The sequence below is a fragment of the Rissa tridactyla genome, chromosome 8, assembly GCF_028500815.1.
Source record: "Rissa tridactyla isolate bRisTri1 chromosome 8, bRisTri1.patW.cur.20221130, whole genome shotgun sequence".
NCBI lineage: Eukaryota > Metazoa > Chordata > Aves > Charadriiformes > Laridae > Rissa > Rissa tridactyla.
In genome coordinates, this window is record NC_071473.1 from 27,834,424 (window position 1) to 27,854,804 (window position 20,381).

At 53.9% G+C, this 20,381-nt stretch overlaps 2 protein-coding genes across 2 annotated transcripts in view; one reads left to right on the plus strand and one right to left on the minus strand.

The window, feature by feature from the left end:
• Nucleotides 1–331: 331 nt before the first annotated feature.
• LAMC2 (laminin subunit gamma 2) overlaps nucleotides 332–20,381 on the minus strand; it is a 40,793-nt gene continuing 20,743 nt past the window's right edge. Inside the window, exons 24-26 of the mRNA XM_054210715.1 lie at nucleotides 14,949–15,038; nucleotides 1,073–1,333; nucleotides 332–717 (exon numbers count right to left, since the gene is read on the minus strand). Coding sequence (XP_054066690.1) covers nucleotides 1,094–1,333; nucleotides 14,949–15,038 — 330 coding nt within the window. The 3' untranslated portion in view covers nucleotides 332–717; nucleotides 1,073–1,093. The remainder of the gene's footprint in view (nucleotides 718–1,072; nucleotides 1,334–14,948; nucleotides 15,039–20,381) is intronic.
• On the plus strand, nucleotides 16,641–17,315 carry NMNAT2 (nicotinamide nucleotide adenylyltransferase 2). Its single transcript, XM_054210716.1, has 2 exons — nucleotides 16,641–16,999; nucleotides 17,139–17,315. The coding sequence occupies exons 1-2, from the start codon at nucleotides 16,851–16,853 to the stop codon at nucleotides 17,239–17,241; spliced, it is 252 nt and encodes an 83-aa protein (XP_054066691.1). The 5' UTR covers nucleotides 16,641–16,850; the 3' UTR covers nucleotides 17,242–17,315.

Genomic DNA, 20,381 nt, shown 5'->3' on the forward strand with positions numbered 1-20,381 from the left:
GACCATGTCAGGATGAGGAAAATATTTGCCAGGTGCCTTTTACTGCCACCCTTGTCCTGTCTAACTCTATCCGTGGGCCCAGGGCGATAAAAATCATTTCAAAACAGAGCAGTTGGGACTACCTGGAACACCCTCCCCTGTGCTTGCCAAACAGTTTATTTTTGCTCCTGATATTTAGTCTCTCATCGAAGCCGAGATAGAGCCACAGAACACCAGCTCCGGGCCAGATTCGCACCTCAAATTGATGTTGCTTTACTGCGGGCAGCATATTTACATCACTTTACACCAGCTGGAGAGCTGTTGGCCTCAAAAACTGGACAGGAGAGACAAATTTCAGCTGAAATCACACTGATCAGTTCCTGCTCAGTCCAGCTGCAGTGATGTTTGCTCCCCTGGTTTGTACTTAGATAAATCATGGTCCTCAGAGGGGCATTTTAGATTGAGCGCTGGCAAATGCACATTTTGGCACATTTCTCTCTGAAAAAACAGGGAAAATACTACACTGGAAGAGGAAAACTCTCTCCCCTCCACCTTACACCGTGCACGGCCCGTGCTGGCTTATGGGGCAGCCAGCAAATGCCCCAGCCAGGGAAAGGAGTACAACCTCACTTTTCACATCAATACCACGCGTACAGACACTCTTCTTACCTAGAGATGCTTAATCCTTCCCTGAGGGCCTCCAAGCAAGGTGTTTCAGTGCTGTCCTGCAGCAGGGAGCTCAAAAAACATCCTTATTTACATGAAGTCATCTTCTTCATCCATTTTTATCTGCTAAGACTTGCTTTTCCAAGGTTAGATGCCTCCCCTCCCCTCACCAGCCCCAAGAGCTCTAAGGCACCCAGGCAGCAACTCTGGGGGCCAACTACCAGGTGGAGGACAGTCCACCTCAGCAGGACTCAGCTGCTCATCCTCCAGGTGAGACCCAGCAAGGTGCTGAGCCCGATCCTCCCCCCCCTGTGATACCAGGGGGGAGATGGCTGGGAACAAATTATATCCTATCTCCCTGGGAGTGGTGAGAGCCACAGCACTGTGCTGATCACCCGCCTGACAGAAAAGTAGGTCCAGTTCCTACCTGGAGGCACTGGTGGCAGCTTCAACTCCAGCAGCAGCTCCCTGTACTTGTCCTCACGTTGCTCACCTGGTGGGCATTGCCCGCTCCCAGCTGTTCCACCACAGCAGGGTGGGATGCTGCAGGGCAGAGCATCACTTTGGCCTGGGTTGCTTTGCCAGGCTCTTTCTCAGATGCCTCTTCTGAAGCTCTGGGACCTGGATGGTTTCTTCCCAGGCTCCTATGTGCCTTCTCACACGCACCATGCCTTGCAATACTCCGGTTCTGAAAAAAGAGGGAAAAATAGGATGCCTTCAGTTTCAATTTCAGTGCTATCAAATAGGCTGTTCCTCTGTGGCTTCATCTGAAAAATCCAGATCACCTGGGACCAGCCTGGTCCCCCGCCCAGGTCCTGTGTTGCTGGGTCTCCAGCAAATGCTCTGCTATTTCTAGGTCAGCTCACTGTGACTCAGTCTTCAACCTTTCCTTCCCCCCCCCGCCCCGACTTTGTTTTAAACATTTAATTTCACTTTTCTGTCAGGAAGCCACGTGTGGCCGACAGATGGTGATAGCATGAGTCTCGTTAGTCATCCCTGGGGCGGCTCTGGGAGTTGGACCCTGGTGCGGAGCCGGGGTGGGCTGGGAGGTGGGAGGGCAGCACCACTTCTCTGGGCCTTTCACAGCATCTGCTTCCGCCATGGCTTCCCAGGTGTTTGGTGGCCATTGCTTTTTTTGTGCTTATGGGAAGTCGCTAAAACGAATGTGCAGCAATGAATGAAGCCATTTAGCAAGGAAGTCCCTTCCAAATTTATTACTTCTTACAATGCCTGGGTGCAGCTGTGGACTAACGGGATGGGGGAAAAATTGTAACAGAGCAATTAGCTCGGAGATTAAAATCATTAAGCATTAGGGGGCTTAATGGGCTTTTTCTACTAACCAAAATTCTCCTGGGAAGCTGACTGACATCATCCAAGAGGCACTGATCGTGAGGCGGGACAGGCTGGTTGGGTCAGTGGGACACACTGGGATCTTCCCAGGCTTGCCCTGGGAAGCATCAACCCCATGATGAAGAACCGCTCTCTGTCCTGCCTCCTGCTTCTGCCCGAAAGAGAAACCTCCCTTGAAGAGCGGTCAGGGCTTGTTCTTCCAGTAGGAATATCATCTTGTCCCTCCAGGAAGTCCAGGGAATGGAGGTGCCCATGGTTTCCCCAGCTCTAACCCAGGTGCGGTGGTAGGCGATGGGGGGGTGAAGGTGCTGGTTGAGGCAGAGAAAGCAGCCCTGGGGCAGGCGGGAGAGCTGGGCTCTGAGATGAGTACGTCGGATGAACACATCCCTGGTTTGGCATTTGGAATTATACATTATATTTTAAAACATTTTTTTAAATATATATACACAGGCCTCCCCCCCACCACCAATTAGACCGAGAATAACTGCTGGCTCCTTGCCCAAGTTGGGCTCGGGGTAGGAAGCAACATTTAGGTCCTGCAAGTGCTGCGAGCTCACGAATAAAACAAAGCGTGCTGGCGTATCTGGGTCACACTCCCCTGCAGGAGAAGGTATTTTAGACAGTGGGAAAGTGCCTGCCTTGCCCTCGGCACCTGGTGGCCACGTCCCGCCTCCCATCCAAGGATGTCGGAGGCCAAATTGTTCAAAATGAAAACGAGACGCCCAGGAAATGGTTTTGCCTTCTCCGTTGCTCATGGCTGTGTGCCCTCCTCTGCCCCCGCTCTCAGCGAAGAGCGATTAAGACTGTGCAAAAGTTTCTTTCCTCTCTGCTTCCTCGCGTGTGCTTTCAGAGGGCTGGCGCAGAGCATGAGCGGGCTAAAGCTTCAGCCCCCCGGGGGGAGAAGGGCATAAATCAGGGCTGGCCGGTAGCATTCCTCCATGAAAAAAAAAATAAAATAATTAAAGGAAAAAGGAATTCCTAGGAATATGGATGAACCAGATACAAAGGCAAAGCAAATACAATTTGAAATTACACCTTGAAAAATTGAACATGAGGACTATTTGATTTCATTAACATCAATTTAGGTGATGGAGCAGTGCCAGAGGAGCCGAAACGTTGCGATTAAATACGCTCAGTGAGAAGCGCCAAAAGAAACATCTCTTAAATAAGCACCAATTTCCTACTGGAGAAGTGCAATGCTATTTTTTCATTCAGTCTGGACAAAATCATCCCCCACCACTTTTGTAGCCCTGGACCATGTCCTCTGATGGGTCTTTCCCCACCGTCACCTCACGGTAAAGCCTCAGAGCCAGAGGTATCTGAAGTGCGTCTGCAGGGCAGGCCGGCAAAGCGGGGCTGGGGCAGCGGGGAGGTGCTGCCAGCACTTGGGAAGGGTCTGGGTGTCACCCCGTCCGTTCCTCCCCAGCACAGCAAGGCTGAGGTCACGCACCAGCCGCCGCAGCACAGCCGCGCCGGAAGGCTCAGAGCCAGGGAGCCGTGGATGAAAGCTCTGAAAGCCCAAGCAAGCTGCCAGTGGTCTAATGCACGCCTTGGCAGGGTCTAGCACTGGTCGTTTATTTATGTCACCAACGCTTAAAAGCCACGCAAGACTGGCTGGAGCATTAAGGACAGTTTACACCAGAAAAGAAGCTGGCTTTTCTTTTCCAACCCAACATCCTTGCGTTGGTGTTGCAGGCTATGAAGTGCTCATAGAAAATGAAAATACCAGAGTGTGTTTTCTGGGGTCCAGCACGGTCTCTGGATATCACAGGTATCTAACAGGCTGGGAAAGGGCTGGGAAAGGGCCGGGAAGCCGTGACAGAAAGCTGAGCTCAAAGGCAACGAACAGGCCAGAAACCCAACAGACCGGCAGAGGAGCAGGACTGAGATTCCTGAGACTGATGGCTTTTCAGACCAAAATCTACTCTTTCCCAAGCAAAAATCTTCGCACAAGCAGGGAGGGAAGGTTGGGAGCTGCGCAAATGGCTGACTGTAAGGAATACGGACTGTAAGGAATGCAAAGCTACTGCACGGTCTTTGGCATTAGCTGTGTCTGCAGGGAGACCATGAACCTGGTCCCCATGAGCGGCTATTTTGCATGAAAGATGCAATAAATTTTGTAAAAAACGGTCTTTTCTGACAACATGGACCTGGAGGTTCGGAGGAAGCAGCACAACATCAGAGCCGCCACAGCAGTTCAAAGCGATGAGCCACCAAACCCAGTGTCCCATTTCCATAAACCCGGAATGACCAGTGCCATGCTTGCCTGTGGAGCTCCTCAGCTTAGCCTCACACCGGGCACAGCCCCGCTTTCTTTGCGTTGGAAGACCCAAGGACAGCAGAAGACCCAAAAGCAGGAGGTGGCCCAAGGAGAGTGGAAGACTCACCCTCTTTGCCCTTTCTGTGCCAGCCATGACCTCTGTCCCGTCCCCCTGCCCTTGCTGCCCACCTCCTAGTTGCTCCTTGCATGGAGCCACGTTGCTGATCGCCTATAGTTTCAAGATGTTGAGGCCCACACCTCCTCCTGTGCCTGCTGGGAGCACCCGCCATGGCAGGAGGCACCCGTGACCTCAACCTGGAGGGGGAACACACCACCAACAGCCCAGGCATCTCTTGGAAGAGCTAAAGCCGTTTTGTCTGGCCTTATACAGACGATGCGACTCACAGCTGGAGGAGCTAACATGTTCCGACAGGCTTGGCCAAGGCTGCCTGTCACCCTCTTCCTGTATCCACTGAAGAATAAGTCAGCCTGAGAAGATTTAATCTGTAAAAAAAATAATGAGGCTTTAAATCCGGCATTGTGATTGCAGCACGGACACATCTAAACGCCACAAACTAATGCCACGATCTTGTGCTACCCTGAAGCCGTGGTGCCACCCAGCCTGAGTCCTCTGCCACCATCCCGGCAGTGGGGGGCTGCTCCTGCCACAGCGCCAGCCCGCTGGTGGCACAGCTCCTCTCCAAACGGGATTTGAGATGGCATTGAAGAAAATACAATCTTTTTAAAGGCTTTTGCTTTGAAGTGCGTGGCTGTGAAGGTCGGGCTCAGCTGAACAAGCAAGCCAGCAGAGCCAAGAGCAAGTGGGCAGAGCTGCCCAAAGGATGCAGCCCTGCAAGCAAATGGACAGGCTCTGCCCCAAAACCCAGTGAGAATGGACCTGTTTGGGCACGAAGAGACACTCTACAAGCTGTCGGTGAGGCAGGACCAGAAGGCAGGTCTTCCCGTTCCCGGCTCAGCCCTCAGTTCACTACACCACGCTGCTGCTTCATAGCACCCACGTCAGCCCGAGTCCTTACCTTGCAGAGATTTACCAGTCAATAAATATATTTTTTCCCATGCTTTTTTATGTTCTGTTTGGTATTTCTGAGGTAGGCAACAAGCTCTTCAAACTTCAGATCCCAACTTTTACATATGTGTATGTACATACATTTTGGAGAGCAGCGTCAATTTTGCACGTTTCTCTAGTTAATAATGTGCAGGCTAAAAAAATAAACAAACAATTTTGATGGCGACGCAGAGAGCAACACCACCCATCCCCTCCCAGCAGCACACACCTCCACCAGCGCTGCGAGGCCAGCGGCACATCAGCATCCCGTAGGATCTGTCCCACTGAAGCCATCGGCTTTGCCGTACAAACAGGCAAATACTTTTTCTGCCTGCAGTCACGGGAATTGTATGGGTTTGCTTGGGTTTCCAGCCCTTTGCACGCACTTGTAGGAGGTGAGCTGTTTTCTGCTGGAAAAGGTGTTTTATTAAGGCAGGCGTTGGTGATGGAGACTCGGCGTGAGCTCTGGAGAGCCAGAGCCGAGATGACGTGTCACCAGCATGGAGCACGTCCCCTGAAGATGCGGGCTTGGCGACAGGCTGTTTCAACACAGACCTTGAGAAATTGATAGCCAGGTGAAACCATTGGTTTTTGCCACCAAAAACTCAAGGCAAATGAATACCATCAGCCACCCTTGAGAACGTGAAGCTGATGTTATGTCCAAGGAGTTCAGCTCGTCTGAAGGGGGAACTTCACGAAGGTTTCGCACGTGAAGGAGAAGGCATGGAGATGGGTGGATCGGTGGTTTTAGGCTTCTTTGGGCAAGGGAAATCAAGTTGAGGCAGGGAACAATGAGAGGATGCGTTCATTTAAAACTCTATGGCTCCTTTTTTGTTAGGGAATTTCCTTTTTATTTTAATTTGCATTTTAAATCGCATCATGATATAAAGGTAGATGCTGGTCCATCGGTCCTGGCTGCTCTGCACGCCCGCAGCCCCATCTCTCCTGTGTGGCAGAGCGTGTCGGGGGGCTCCGCTTTGGCTTTTCCAACAGTCATGCCTGGATTTAGTCCCTGCGCGGTGGCGACCGGCTCCCAGCGTTTCACTTACCCTCTTGTGTGCAATTCCACGGCGGTCAGGATAGCCTTCCCGCAAACCTCCTCTGCTTCCAGGCTCATCCAAAACCATTTATTTGCTCCTTTTAATTCCGCTTCCAACATCATGGCTCAATTCCTTAATTTGTTTTTTTCTTCTTGTTTTTTCTCTTGGTGCTCTTTTCCGTAGCTTATACCCTATGCAGTCCTTTTTCTTTTTTTCAGTCTAGAAGAGATCCCAGGACATGGTTTCTGTGAAAGATGCCAGAAAGAACAGCAGCAGGAAAAAAATGGCTTTTTTTTTTCCCCCTCTCCCTCTTGATTGATTAACCTTGAAGGCACCAATGGGAAAGCCGGAAGAATCAATAAAGGCGAGCACAGAGCATTGGAGAGGGAAAAGTGCTGCTGGTACCCCCTGAGTTCTCTTTTTAAAACACGGAATGGAGAAGAAGGAGGAATTTTTTTTCACATTTGGCTTTCTGGGCGAGTGGTATGGAGGGCTGTCGTGGCAGGCTGCAAAAGGAATCCCACCACACATGGAGTTTTGTGCTGTAATTTATGATGCCGGTTCAACCTCAAACCCCCTTGCACATGCAAAAAAACCCCCAAAACCTAAGAATATTGTATTTTCCGGTGTGTGCTTTCTCATAGGGTGCTTCGCCAGGCACCGCTTAGAGCAGAGATAGATAACCACAGCCACACACGGGGCTGAGTTTGGTCCCCTCGCTGCCTTGGTGAAACGCGCTGGCGGCTGGAGATGCTCCCACGCGAATCCCGGCGGATAAATAACCAGCAAAGATGAAAAAAATATGGTTCAAACCCAACATCCAGTGTCAACCCCTTTCAAGCCCAGGATTTTGAGGGCAGGGTGGGGAACTTGCAGTACGTCTAAATCAGCCGGTTGAATTTAACTCCCTGCGCTGATCAAATGATTTAAGCCCGTTTTTCTCTTTCTGGGGACTGGTACACCCAGGGCAGAAGATCTGGGAAGGAAGCCAGGGAAAGGATTTTGGGTGAGCCCAAGGAAAAGGTTTTATTGAGGCTGGCAAACCTCCCACAGGCTGTCACGAGGGCCTGGGGCTGCTCAGCACATTTGGGAGGATAAAAAAAAAACGTCCATGGCCGTTACAGTCTCTTAACTATAGACTTTTAACTGACCCAATAGCTGAACAATATTTCCTAGTATAAATTTCAAAATTTGGAGGAAAAAAATTATTTCACCCAAGCAGTTCTTCCCCAATGTAAAAGTGCTCACTCCTTGTCCATCACAAGCCATTGCAAGGGAGCTCTAAAATAATTGTGAAGCCGAATTTTACCCTGAGGCGGAGCAGGAGCAAGGGCACGGGAGCTGAAGGGATGCCCTGCCAGGAGAACAGGCCTTTCCTGAACCACGCAACCCCATCCACAGCAGCTAGATGGATCATTTGACCGGGAAACCTGCAGGAAAAACCGCAGCCATCGATATGCCCACAGAAATCCCCTTTCCCCACACCTGGACGTGCCAAGCCATGCTCTCTCCTGCCTGTGGCACCGAACCGTGGCCCGAGGCTCAGCTGCCGCTCCCACGTCCTCCAACCCAACCAGGTTACCCTCATGCCACCAGCGGGTGTGAAAAATTTCATTTTCAGAATTTTCAACCATCAGCAGGACAACAAGGTTTTTCTGTTGCCGCTAAAATCCCAGGAGCCCCTGTTCACCGCAGCAGCTCCAGAAGATAGAGCAGGGTCCCCCCGTCCACCCCAGGTCTCCCTTACACCCAGCACGATCGTGCTTGCATCTGGCAAATGCTGACTGTTCTCCTTCCCCTCTTTTTTTTTTTTCCCTATTTCTCTTTGGGAAATGGGAATGTGTCTGCCTTGGTGTTGATGGGTCTGGAGGGTGGGTCTCCAGCCCCACCAGCTGATGCCGTGTTGAGCGGCCGGGGTGGGGGAACGCAGATGGCAGGAGCCAGCTTTGCTGCTTATCTACGGGCATAACAGAGCTGTACCACTGAGGGAGGCGCGAGCCATCCCACGCAGGCTGGAGAGCTTTGCAGCAGCGCGAGTGGGTGCCAGCCGGGACTGGGTGCAGGATGGGGGGAGGAAGGCTCCAGCAAGTGCCTCCCCACTGCCGCTGCAGGGAGGACCCCAGCCCTTGGGGCAGGGCTGCTCCCTATCCCCCGGGGAAATGCCAGTGGCTGGAGCAGGGTGCCTGTAGGACACAATGCACAGTGACGCCTCAGGACGGCTGATGGATCCTGAAGTCACCTTAGCTTCAGAAATGCTTGTTTTCTTTGCAAAAGCAAAATATTTTCTAGATCTTCCACTTGCAAAAAAAAAGAAGCACTTTCTAATGACTCATCAATCTCATCTCCCTTTTTGCTTTTACCTTTTCTATCATTTCTTTTTTTTCTTTCTGCTGCCTCAGTAGCCGGGGAGGGCACTGCTGCTCTGCGTGCTCCCCAGCCACCTCCCCACCCCCAGAAGAGGAACAGGGCCAGCCCCACCGTAGCCCCCACCACCACTGCCACCCTGCCCACGCTCGCACCCCCAGCCTCCTCCCTCCTCGCTTCCTGCCGGGCTGCCACCCCGTCCAGGAGCCGTGGGGCCTGCCCAGGTGCAGCATGCCCGGGGACAAGGCAATGGCAACACACCCAGTGGGAGAGCTCGAGCATAAAAGGGTGCAAAAGCTGCAAAACCTTGTGGGGGAAGGAGGTATTGCTGCTGCAGCATGAAAAGATGGGGCTTTCCATCTCCAGAGTGGATAAGAAACCAGCTTTCCTTCTCTGAGAGCACCTTCAGAAAAGCATCAGAATGTGTGTGCTCCGGGGAGGGTGTCAGACGTGGCACAGGAGCCCACAGCAGTTTAGTGACTCTTCGCCAGCATTTTTATCCCTGAACATCATCTTTTTTGGAAATACCAGCCCGAGACGGCTCATTGGGCTGGAGGGACTCTGGCAAGGCTCTTGGCGTGGTGGGACATGGGCAATACATGGCATTGACACGGGGAGGGAGTGGCGGAAGAGCCATGCGGCTGCCGAGGGACCGGCTGGGGCACGGGTGGTGGGCGCCACGGGAAGGGGACCCAGGAAAAGGCCCAGGGATGATGCAGCTGGCATTTAATAGCACGTGTTGGGGTGAGCAGCAAGAATTTGAGCGAGAAAGGGCTGAGGGCGAGGGACCCCGGTGCATCAGCAGATAACAGCATCGCTGTGGCAGAGCTGCGGCAAAGATGGGTACAGTCTTACGGGGCATCAGTGAAGAGGTTTCTAGAAGTGGGGGTCATACTTGCCTTCACCCACCAAATACTCCTTCCTGGAAGGCTTGTGGCTCCCTGGGAAGGTCCATGCCCAGCATCACCAAGGATGGAAGCCAGCCCTTCCCTTGGTTGCCTTCCCCACCTGGCACTGCCCAAGCCGGGATGAGCCAGTCCACAGGTGTCAGGCAAAGACGGTGGGGAGCAGTGGGGAGTTGTGGGGTCGATGGGTCCAGCTGAATCCCCCTGCAACCTTTTCCTTGTCCTCCTCCTTCAGAGCGAGCCCGGGATTACCTGCACAAGACTGGGCGCTTCATCGTCATCGGTGGCATTGTCTCGCCCGTGCACGACTCCTACGGGAAGACGGTGGGTCGCCCCCATTTCCCCTTTCTTCATCATATGTCTGGTGGTGTCTCCAGCCAGGGTGGAGCACTGGGCAGTGCTGCCTGCACCTGTGGTCCTCTCAGGGACCTCCTCTACCCAGGGCAGCCCCTGACCATGGGAAAGTCTCCGAGAGGATGGAGCAGACAAACCCACTTGCTCTTTAGATAAAAACTGCAGCGAGACCCTACAACCAGCCAAAATACCAGACAGCAAAGAGAAATGTTCTCATCCAAAATGGGGGTGGTCATCTTGTTGGGTTGGGTTTTCATGGGGATTTTTTTTTGTTTGAATGATTTCAAAGCCAATTTTATTGTGGGGATGGCAACAATGCAAGCAGGGACATTTAAAAGTACGTTCTGATGGGGGGAAAAATTCCAAATTAGGAGAGGAAAGGATTTCATCTTCTCCTGAAAGCTGGAGAAATTTCACTGAGAAACCACCATCCCCAGATCTGGCCCTACTGCAGCACAGGGCTGAGAGTAGCGGTGTTGGACCGATTTGTAACCACGGCTGAAGCGAGGCAGGGACTCTTCTCCTCCAGCAAACAGGAGCTCAAATAACTTTTCGCGGGCAGGAATGAATCCTTCTGGCCTGTCTCATCTGCAGAAGCCCAGTGCTCTGCCATGGGAAGATTCACAAGCCCAAGCTGTCCAGGGCATGACACTTGCCTCCTCCCCATAACTGCTCCTCCATCACCCTCTCTTGCAGGGTCTTGTCTCAAGCTGGCACCGCCTGACCATGTGCCAACTGGCCGTCCAGTCCTCCGACTGGATCAGGTGAGTGGCCGAGCCCGCACTTGCCGCAGCACCGGCCCCGTTGTGCCAAAGCCCCACATGCAAAGCCCAGCTCCTCCGCACAGCACCTGGGCTGCAGCTCCCCAGAGTGGAGATGCCACCCGCTGCCAGAGCTTCAGGGTGGACTTTCTCCTCTCCCAACCAAAGTTAACCAAAGCTTGATTGAAAACCAGAGGCCTTCCTCTCCTGGTCCAGCAGAGAATCCAAGGGGGCCCTTTGGCTTCATGGGGTCTTGCAAGCCCCCCGCTGAGTCTATGGTATCCAGGTGAAGCCCGTATTCACACAGCCCATCCCAGACTTGTGCCATGGCACCTTCCCTTTCTGCACCTGCAGCACCAGCCCGTGGACTCTCCCCTTCCCAGCATCACCACGTGGTGTCTGGCAGCTGAGGTGGGACCAGAAACATCTCTGGGTTGCCCTCAGGAAGCAGGGTAATAACACGTGCAGATACATCCAAGCCAAATGAAAGCTGGTTAGTTGGGTACCAAGAGCGGAAAGGCGTCCAGGAACACATTCAGGTCCCCAAAGCTATTAGGGAGAGCTGGGTGGAAGGGCTGGAGAAAGGTCATGGTCCATGACAGAGCTGGGGGGGTGATGTGGCTGTTCCCAGTACTGCTGGCCAAGCCGGTGGGGAGGAGATAAAGCGGTCAGGAGGTCCAGGCAGTGGCCAACACTGTTGCCTTGCTGTGCTCCCCACAGGGTGGACCCCTGGGAGTGCTACCAGGACACCTGGCAGACCACCTGCAGCGTGCTGGAACACCACCGTGACCTGATGAAGGTGAGTCAGCCCCTGCGCACCTGGGGTGAGGGCACGGGGAGAGCACAGGAGTGGGGTTGCTCTTGCACCAGCACATGGATATCAATAGCCAAAACATGGCTGGGACAGACAGAGAGAAGACGTGCAGGAATGTCCTGACCTGGAAGAGGTGTGAGATACCTTGTCACAGCCGCTTTGAGCTCCTTGACCTGATGGCAAAAGCAAACGGAGCCCTCCAGCCAGCACCAGCAGCCGTCCCAGTCCCACAAGTGCCAGGAGAGGTGCAGGGGTGAAGGAAGGGGTGGGAATAAGCCAAATCATTGATGCCAACTGCTTGCTCCATCCCGAGAGGAAGGAGGTGGATGGGTGTCCCTGGTCACCAGCTGAGCCAAGCTGGGAAGTCCCCAGGGAGCACAAAACCCAGGAGGAAAATTCTCTTTAAAGCCCTGGCAGGTTCTGAGGGCCAAAAAGGAAGGTGACTGCCCTCAGGTGACCTCAGGGAGGGCACAGCTGCTGCCAACACTTGGATATAGCGAGCAAGGCGAGGGTGGGAAACCAATAAAACAGCATCATACGAGCTCATGGGCAGCCCGGAGAGGAGGTGCAGAAGCAGCATTAAGCACCCTGGCAGCATGTCCAGCGCACCCAGGGACCGTGGTGGTGAAGCCAGGGAGACCCTGGGGATGCCGTGCTTCTCCTGCAGGGCCTGGGGGAGGAGATGAGAGCATGTCTGCTCCCGGGGTAGGGTGTAAACTCCTGGCTTTGCACCACTAATTCATCAGCTGCTGTATTTTCATTTACTCATCAGAATTGATGAGCACCCCAGGAGACGGGGGCGATGCCTGCCTGCTGGTAGCATGGCTGCAGCCCTGCCAGCCTCATGAGTCCCCACAAAAAGTTAATCCAACAGTCCCCAGCCTTAATTGTAAGTTGTTATCCATGGAGTCCTACTAGCCCCAGGCCCATCCGTTGAGGTCGGATGGGACCAGGGATCCCAATGTGAGCCTGGATGTGCCTGTCACTGAAGATGGCCTTCAGCCTGGGACACCAAGTCTTGATACGGGGGTTGTAAATGTTTTGGGAGGCAACTGTGGTGAAGGCACTGGTCCAGCTACTTCTCTTTCTCCTTGCAGAGAGTGACTGGCTGCATCCTCTCCAACGTCAACACCCCCTCCATCACCCCCGTGATCGGCCAGCCCCAGAGTGAGTCCTCGCAGACCATCTACCAGAACAACAACAACGTCTCCAACAAGCCCACCGCGGGTAGGCAGCAGCAGGGTAGGGACGAGGGAGATGACCACCCACCCCTCACCTCGCAGCCGTGACCGCTGAGTGTTAGGAATGGTGCTCCATCATCTTATTTTTGAGCCAGGACTGCTTGTCAGGCTCCACACACCAAGCCCAGGGGACCCGATGCCAGGGAGGGGAGCAGGAGTAGCATCCGCCACAGCGAGGGGAACCAAGAGCACATTAAAATGTCAGCAAAATCACACTGGACTTCAGCTGGATGATGTCCAGGCAGTGAGAGCAGCTAAGAGAAAGGGTATCTGGTACCTGTGGGGTGTGTGCGAGGGATGAGCTGGCAGGAGAGGTGGTGCAGCTGGATCCCACACAAGCCATCAGGATGTGGGACACGGAGGTATTAGCTGGGGAGACGAGTGCGGATTACTTAAATCCCATAAAAACAAACATCTTGTGATTATTATTTTTTTTTTTTAGTGATTTTAGCTGTCCAGCTGGTCCCTTCAAGGCACAGCGTGGTGCTCTTGGGAGTTGAAGACCACAAGAGGCAGCAGTAGGGAGATGTAGAGAGTGGTTCTTGCACTCAGATACAGGAGCCCTTCGCAGGACCGGGGTGGCCGAAGCGGTCATGTGGGTTGCTTGCGCAGCCTCTCTCGTATTAATTTTCCTCCTTCTTTGCCTTTAGCAAAGATCCTGGGGAAGGTGGGGGAAAGCCTGAGCCGGATTTGCTGCGTTCGCCCACCAATGGAGCGCTTCACCTTTGTGGGTAAGTAGAGGAAAGCCCCAGCGTCACCTCGGCTCCGGCGCCAGCCCCCAAACTTTCTCCCAGTCCCCTCTCCCAGGCTGGGCACCAGCATCTCTGTTTTGTTTCCCTTCCCCAGATGAAAATGCCAACCTGGGGACAGTGATGAGATACGAGGAGATCGGTGAGTACGCAGCCCCCTCCGTGTTGCTCCAGCCCCTCTGGGCTGGCGCTGAAGTGGCTCGGGAGCAGCTGCATGACAGGTCCCGTGGCGAGTGAAGGATGCAGGATCATCTCACCCCGGTGCCAGCTCTCGGAGATCAGGGGTGAAACAGGAGCACCACTAAACTGGCCTGAGCCCATTCCCCTTGGCAGACAAGCAGCCTGAAATAAGGGAGTGAGAAGTGGAGACCCGGCCCTGCCATGGCATCATGCTTTGAAAATCACCCCGAGTGCCCTGGAACTTGCCCTGCCATGGTGGTGTCACCCCCACCCTCGCGTTGCCTGCAGCCCTGCAGAGCTTTGCGCGCAGCAGCAGAAGGGGGTTCAGGTGCCCGACCAGCCACCGTGCCCCTTTCTCCAAAGCCTTGTAGGGTTTTAGACCCATTGGGCTGCCACACACAGCACCACCACACATCACCCAGCGCTCTGCACAGCGAGCCCGCTGCTATTTTTCAGACCCGTTTCACGGTCTATCTATCTCACACCCAGCCTGGTACAACACCCAGCCTGGCACCGGCACCTGGCTTTGGCCACCTGGAAATGCCAACCGGGGAGCCACCTTCCCATGCAGCTGCCTCTCCCCACCCCTGCAGGCGAGTTTATGGCTCTCCTCTGCTGCTTGTGCAAATAAATTAGTCTTTACAGGCCTGACAGAGCAGAAAGCTCCTTCCCACAGCACCACTTTCTTGCTGAGCAGCAAAGCCAGCCCTCCAAGCAAGCTGTCAGTAAGCACCAGTCCCAACCTGAGGAGAAAAAGGGAGGACATGGAAGTCCTCCAAGATGAGCAAGGAAAACCTCTGTTGCTTTGCTAAAGCAAACACAGCTGCGCCCAGGGCTCTGTGCAGTCCCCCGGGCTCTCCCCGTTGCCCCGTGGCTGGAGCCCCTGCAGGAGACCTTGAAGCGATTGTGGGTGCCCATAGCACGGAGAAATGACTCCCTTCGCTGGGGATACACCACCTGCAGGGCTGGAGCACAGCTGCAGTTGAACAGCACGTAGCAGTGCTGACAACAACCCAGCCGCACGGGAGGGGAGCTGAAATAAAGCAGGCTAAGGGGTATTTGATGTTTGGCACCAGTAGGGATGTGAGAAGGAATATGGGATCTTTAGCAGGACTTGTTTTGGTGGGGGAGGTCTGTGCAGAATAGGAGCAGTGCAATGGGATGGCGGGGGGCCGGGAGGGGTGGGGTGGGAAGCATTGCCTGCCCCATTTGCTCTCACCTCTGAGCTTCTCTTCTTCTTTTCTTCAGAGCTGCGCATCTTACTGCTCTGCGGCAGTGACCTGCTGGAGTCCTTCTGCATCCCTGGTCTCTGGAACGAGGCAGACGTGAGTCACCACCACTGGGCACCTCTCCATGCTCCTCTTCCCTGGGCTCCCTTCCTCCTCCTCTGCTTCCCACACCCAGCGCTCCTGGGAGCCACAAGTCCCTTGGGATGGCAGGAGCTGTGCCCACCATCCCCCGCTGCCTCCTCCATCCCAACCCTGACCCTCACTTTCCCTACACACGGGCAGCCTGAGGGATGGGGTCTTCTGCTCCCAAGTCACCCACCCTGCCCAGCCTCCCCTTCCACAGATCCAAGCCCTGCTCCCACCCACCATTCACGCAGAAGTCACACAGGGTAACCCCGTTCCAAGGGATTTCCAAAGGCTGCGCTCCCACTCCTTGTCCCTTGGAAGGAGGCAGCATCAAGTAGGTGACAGTCGCAGCAGAGTGAGGTGTAGCGGTAGGAAATATTTACTAAAGTTGGCCAGACATTAGAAATTAAACACATTTACAGTCAAATCAACAGCTTTCACTTAACAAAAGACTTTTCCAGCAATGTGGGGTACCCAAGTACCCATCTTTACAAAGACCACGAAGTAAAACCATCTTGATTCATCAGCCAGGTGATGCCTGTCGCCAGCTCACAGCTGACACGATCCCATCCCAGCACCTTCACTGCCACAACTTAAACAGACAAAACCCACTGCCCGCCTCTCTGTGCCCCCCCGTTAGTGAAGGACTGCAGCAGGACACCCGGCATGCTGGACACTGCGGTGCCTGACCAAGGAAGCCACATTTTCATGGGGGGACACCAGCCCTCGAGAAGGACTGGGTTACCGAACTGCACGCTGCTCCCAGCAGTCAGAGCGGTGCTGGCCACGGGAGCTCACCTGGCTCTTTGCTGAAATCAGGCAATCAACACAGCCCCCCTCCTCCTTGAGCCTCTCAACCATTTCTAAAATCAGTTACCATGTCTTCAATCCTAAGTTTTTTAAAACAATTAGCTGGCAGATATCTCCTCTGAAAGGCTGCAAAGTCTGAGATGAGGCAAGTCTTGAAGGCCAGCACAAACGATGCAGAAATTGGATGTAAAAGCACAGGCAGAGGAGGCATTCTGCACCAGCACCACCTCCCGGGCTCCTGCTGCCTGAATTTGCTGACCCAGAGCTCTTTTGGATGAGCCTGGTTTGTCTCATCCAAGATGGCTGTGAGCAGTGGGACCGATGGCCCATGTGGTGGCAAACTTGGCCACCAGCCTTGGTGCAAACAACCATGGAAGATCAACCCTACAAGACATCTGTCAGGTCCAACACATCCATCCTTCTCAAAGCCTTACAGCAAGGCAGAGGTCACGTCAGGCATCTGCTTCTGCTGCCACCCTCCTTCTACCACGACAAGTCCTCCCAAAAGCCTAACCTTTTTATTTCATCCACTGTAGACCACTCACCACGCCTTGATAATTCCAAGTTTCTGCCAAAGGCTGTTGAGATACACTCAAATTCACTTTCTGGCTCCACCCAGACCATGGTCCAGCTTTTCATGGTACGGGGGGGTCGGCAGAGAGTGTCAGGTTTTGCATGGGGTGGTTATAAAGCTCTCTCCGTTTTGGGTTGCTCCTAGATGGAGGTGATTGTTGGGGAGTTTGGGATCGTGGTGGTGCCCCGGGATGGAGCAGACCCTGACCGGATCATGAACCACTCCTCCATACTTCGCAAGTACAAAGTAAGTGGATGCACATGTGGCCAGGGAAGGCTGCCAGAGGTCCCACAGCTCCCAGGGGAGCCCCTACGCCACAGGGCACAAAGTTTCTCCAGGCCAAATACTCTCAGCTTCTAGGTGGGATGGTCATGGGGCCACCATGCAGCAGATCCCCAAGGCTGGCAGGGCAGACACGCTTTCAGGCCATCCCTTCACTCCTCTCTTCCTCCTTCCCCTGCAGAACAACATCCTAGTGGTGAAGGACGACTCAAACCACCCCATGTCGGTTGTCAGCTCCACCAAAAGCAGGTGGGTGATGCAGGGGGACTCCTGCTAGGGGGTGGGGAGAGGGGTGTCCCCGACACACCCCTCCATTTGTAGGGACACCAAGGTGACCCCCGACCCCGACAAGCGGGCTCTGACCCCTTCTCTCCCCCTGCACCCCCAGACTGGCCCTGCAGCATGGGGACGGACACGTCGTGGATTACCTCTGCCAGCCCGTCATCGACTACATCCTCAAGAGCCAGCTCTACATCAACGCCTCTGGCTAAGTGCCAGAGGTCTTGCAGGGAGACAGCCCTCATGTCCCGCCTGCCTACAGCTCTCCATCACTCTTTTCTCTCTCTCTCTCAGTCCGTGTCTCCATCTCTCTCCCCACCCCACGGCCTCCTGCCCATGTCTGTCTCTCACCCCCGGCGCCAGCGCTCCATCGTGCAGCAATGTCCAGGGAACTGCGGCACGGCCCCGAGGGGAACGGTTTGGTCTCTTTTTTCAGGGAACCACCCTCCCCCTCATAGGCGGGGAGGCAGAGGGGACCGGTAAAGAGCGATGTGCTCGGTGCGCTCGAGGGGAGGCAGCTCCGGCACCCCCCTCCCAGCATGTCACTGGGAAATGGCCCCCCCCGGTCCGTCCTCCCAGCATGGTCAGAGCAGGGGCTTCCTCTTCTGCATCATCTTACGGTACTTAGGCTCAATAAATCTAGGTGGACTCTTTTTTCTTAAATAGTTTTAGTGTGAGCCCTTTCGACCTCTCAACACGATGACCAGAGGAATCCTGGTTGGCAGCGGCGGGTAGTTGTAACCCAACTGGATTGGTGCCCCATGGCAGGTAAACCTCCTCAGGCCAGCAGGAGGACAACTCAGCTAACAAAACTCTCCTCCTGGCCCTGAAAAGTCATGGCAAGCATTTCTGAGGGGGAGCAGGGGCCTTGGCAAGCATCGCTGCCAAAGCATTACTGGGGGGGATGCCATGTCTCACCTTTCCTTGGCTGCAAGTCAATCCAACCCACCCCCTAGGCAAGTGGAGTTGGGGTGATATGGTTTAGTGGTGGTTTTTGTCAGAGTTAGGTTGATGGTTCTTTAGTGAGAATTCACCCCAACCCTGGCTGATCTTCGTGGGGGCTGGGTCCATCCCCATCCTCTGGCCTCCGGATCTCCATTTCTGTCTGTAAACTTCCCCTTTCTCCCTCTGCTCCTCCCCCCTTCCTCTCCTTGAAGAGTTTATTAAATGCATGATACTTTCCCCCTCCCAAACCGGCTGTGGCTACTTTACACTTCCCTTGGGACATGCCAGGCTCCTGCTCTCCTGCCTGTGACGTGTCGTCAGGTGCCGGGGAAGGAGCCTAGGGGAGACATTTGCTTTAAAACCGGGGCAGGTAACATGGAGAAAAAGAAAATTATTTAAGTCTTGTGGAGACGAAAGTTGCTGAAGTGGGCCATTGTCCTGCTGAGCATCCCTAGGGTGCAAGGACCCTGCACAGCACCTGGGAAAGGTCACAGCCACAAGGAGGAAGGTACAGTCCTACTTTACTCCTCACCTTTTCCTCTCCCTCTGCTCCATCTAACCTTGTATCGCTTTGGGTGTAGCCCTGCTGCCTGTAGCTCCTGGGCATCTGCCCACTCCCCATGAATTTGGGCTAACTAGGCTGAGGCTAGAAGCCCCCACCAAGGCACAGCCACTGCCCATGCTGGTCCCCAGCAAGCGACGGTGTAGTGACGGGACACCCAAAGGCTGAGAGTCCTTCAGGGTGTTGCAGGGAAACATCTGAAATTACCTTTTTTTTTTTTCTCCCTCCTTAAATGTCTATGAAGGGTCACAAGCTCCTCTAATGTAAGCTCCAAAAGTGGGAGCTCACATCTCACTAAGTTTGATGGCCTGCTGGATGCTGCTGGCAGCTCTGTAACAGCAAGCAGCTTTGGACAAAACAAGGTAGCCTACAGCCACAGGCTCCTTGTGGCGGGCAGGGGTTTGTGGGCCATAGCTAACGACTTCTCAAGGAGGGCACAGCCCTTCACAGAAGGGAAAGCAAGAGAGACAGAAGTGATGTCACCTGCCCATAGGCCAGAAGAGGTCTCTCCTTGCCAGGGATTTCCCTCTGCATGGAGAGGCTTGTTCAGGAGCTGTGGTAAATTCAGCAGCTGAATCCCTCAGCACCACCTCTGGTATCTCCAGGCAGGATTCCGTGGGGTGAGGAGATACAGAAATGCCAAAGCAGAGAGGGTAGGGAGAGCGTGCGAGACTGGGAGTGAAGGGACACCTCTTCTCCAGGGAGGTCTTCAGCCAGTTCGAGCTGCTCACCAACATTCTACTGAGCTCCTTAGCTAACACGCTGGGCAGGTGCCTGTGGTGGGACACCTCATCCATGAGACACCCAACGTAGGTAAGCCAGTAGCTAGACTCCTCTCCACCCATTGTCCTCACGTGTTCATGTGTTTCAACCTCTCCTCCCTCTCCAGCCCAACACAGAAGTTATTTCAGATAGCAGTCTCCTGTCCTGCCAGATGTCACCCATGTTTCTTAGCTTCAAGCCAGAGGACAAGAAGCAATGGTAGCAATCAGCCTCCAAAACACACACAGGGAGGGATTTTACCCTCCTGGGGAAGCGATGCTTCTTTGAAGGGTGAGGAAGGACAGTAGGTTTTAACTGAGGAAAAGACACAGGGAAAGAAAACAAAGGAGGTGGAGAAGGCAGGCGGGCAGCGTGTCCGAGAGCTGTCCCAGATCCTCCCTCCCTCAGGTACATGAGATGGGACGCGGGGGAAGCCAGACGGCTTCCCACCCCATCGCGGTTAGGACGGCATGCCTTAGAGACGTAGCGTCGTGGTACGGACGATGAGTATATTCTGTCTTACCTGCGCCTTCGTGTATCCGCTCAGTAAAACTCACAGCACGGGGGGGTGGGACAGGGGGTTTGTAACAGGTTGCTCAGCTCTGGGACTGGTTTGGAAAACGTCTTTGGGTGGGTATAGGAAAAAAAATACTAATAATCCCTGAAGAGCCATGAGACTGCCGGGGAGGTGAGGACCGGGGTTTCCAGGGTGCAGGGGAGGGTGGGAGGAAGCCTGTGGGTTTTGGTCTTTGAACCTCCACTTTTAAACAGTGCAATTTGCTGAAAGATAAGTGAACTTCAAACGCCTTTTGGAAACAAAAAAAATAATGGGGGGGAGGGAAAGGGGTTGAAGTTGCCATGCCACTGATTTCACCTTTGTCAAAAGTTTTGGAGCCTAATTTTTTTTTTCTTCTGTTGCTGTATGGAAAAGAACGGTCATTGACAAAAAAACTTTATCAGCAAAATGTTTAAATTATGTAATAAACAAAACAAAACAGAACATAGATGTTACTGGTGTCATTTCAAAACAGCCCCAAGACTGAATCGTCACAAAGAGCGCAAGCGGCTGCACTGCCAGGAGAA

Bases quoted from the DNA above. Each gene is read 5' to 3' on its own strand.
- NMNAT2 (XM_054210716.1), top strand. From the start codon at position 16,851: ATGCAGCAGATCCCCAAGGCTGGCAGGGCAGACACGCTTTCAGGCCAT. The intron at 17,000-17,138 runs GTGGGTGATGCA...CTGCACCCCCAG, and splicing joins GTCAGCTCCACCAAAAGCAG to ACTGGCCCTGCAGCATGGGG.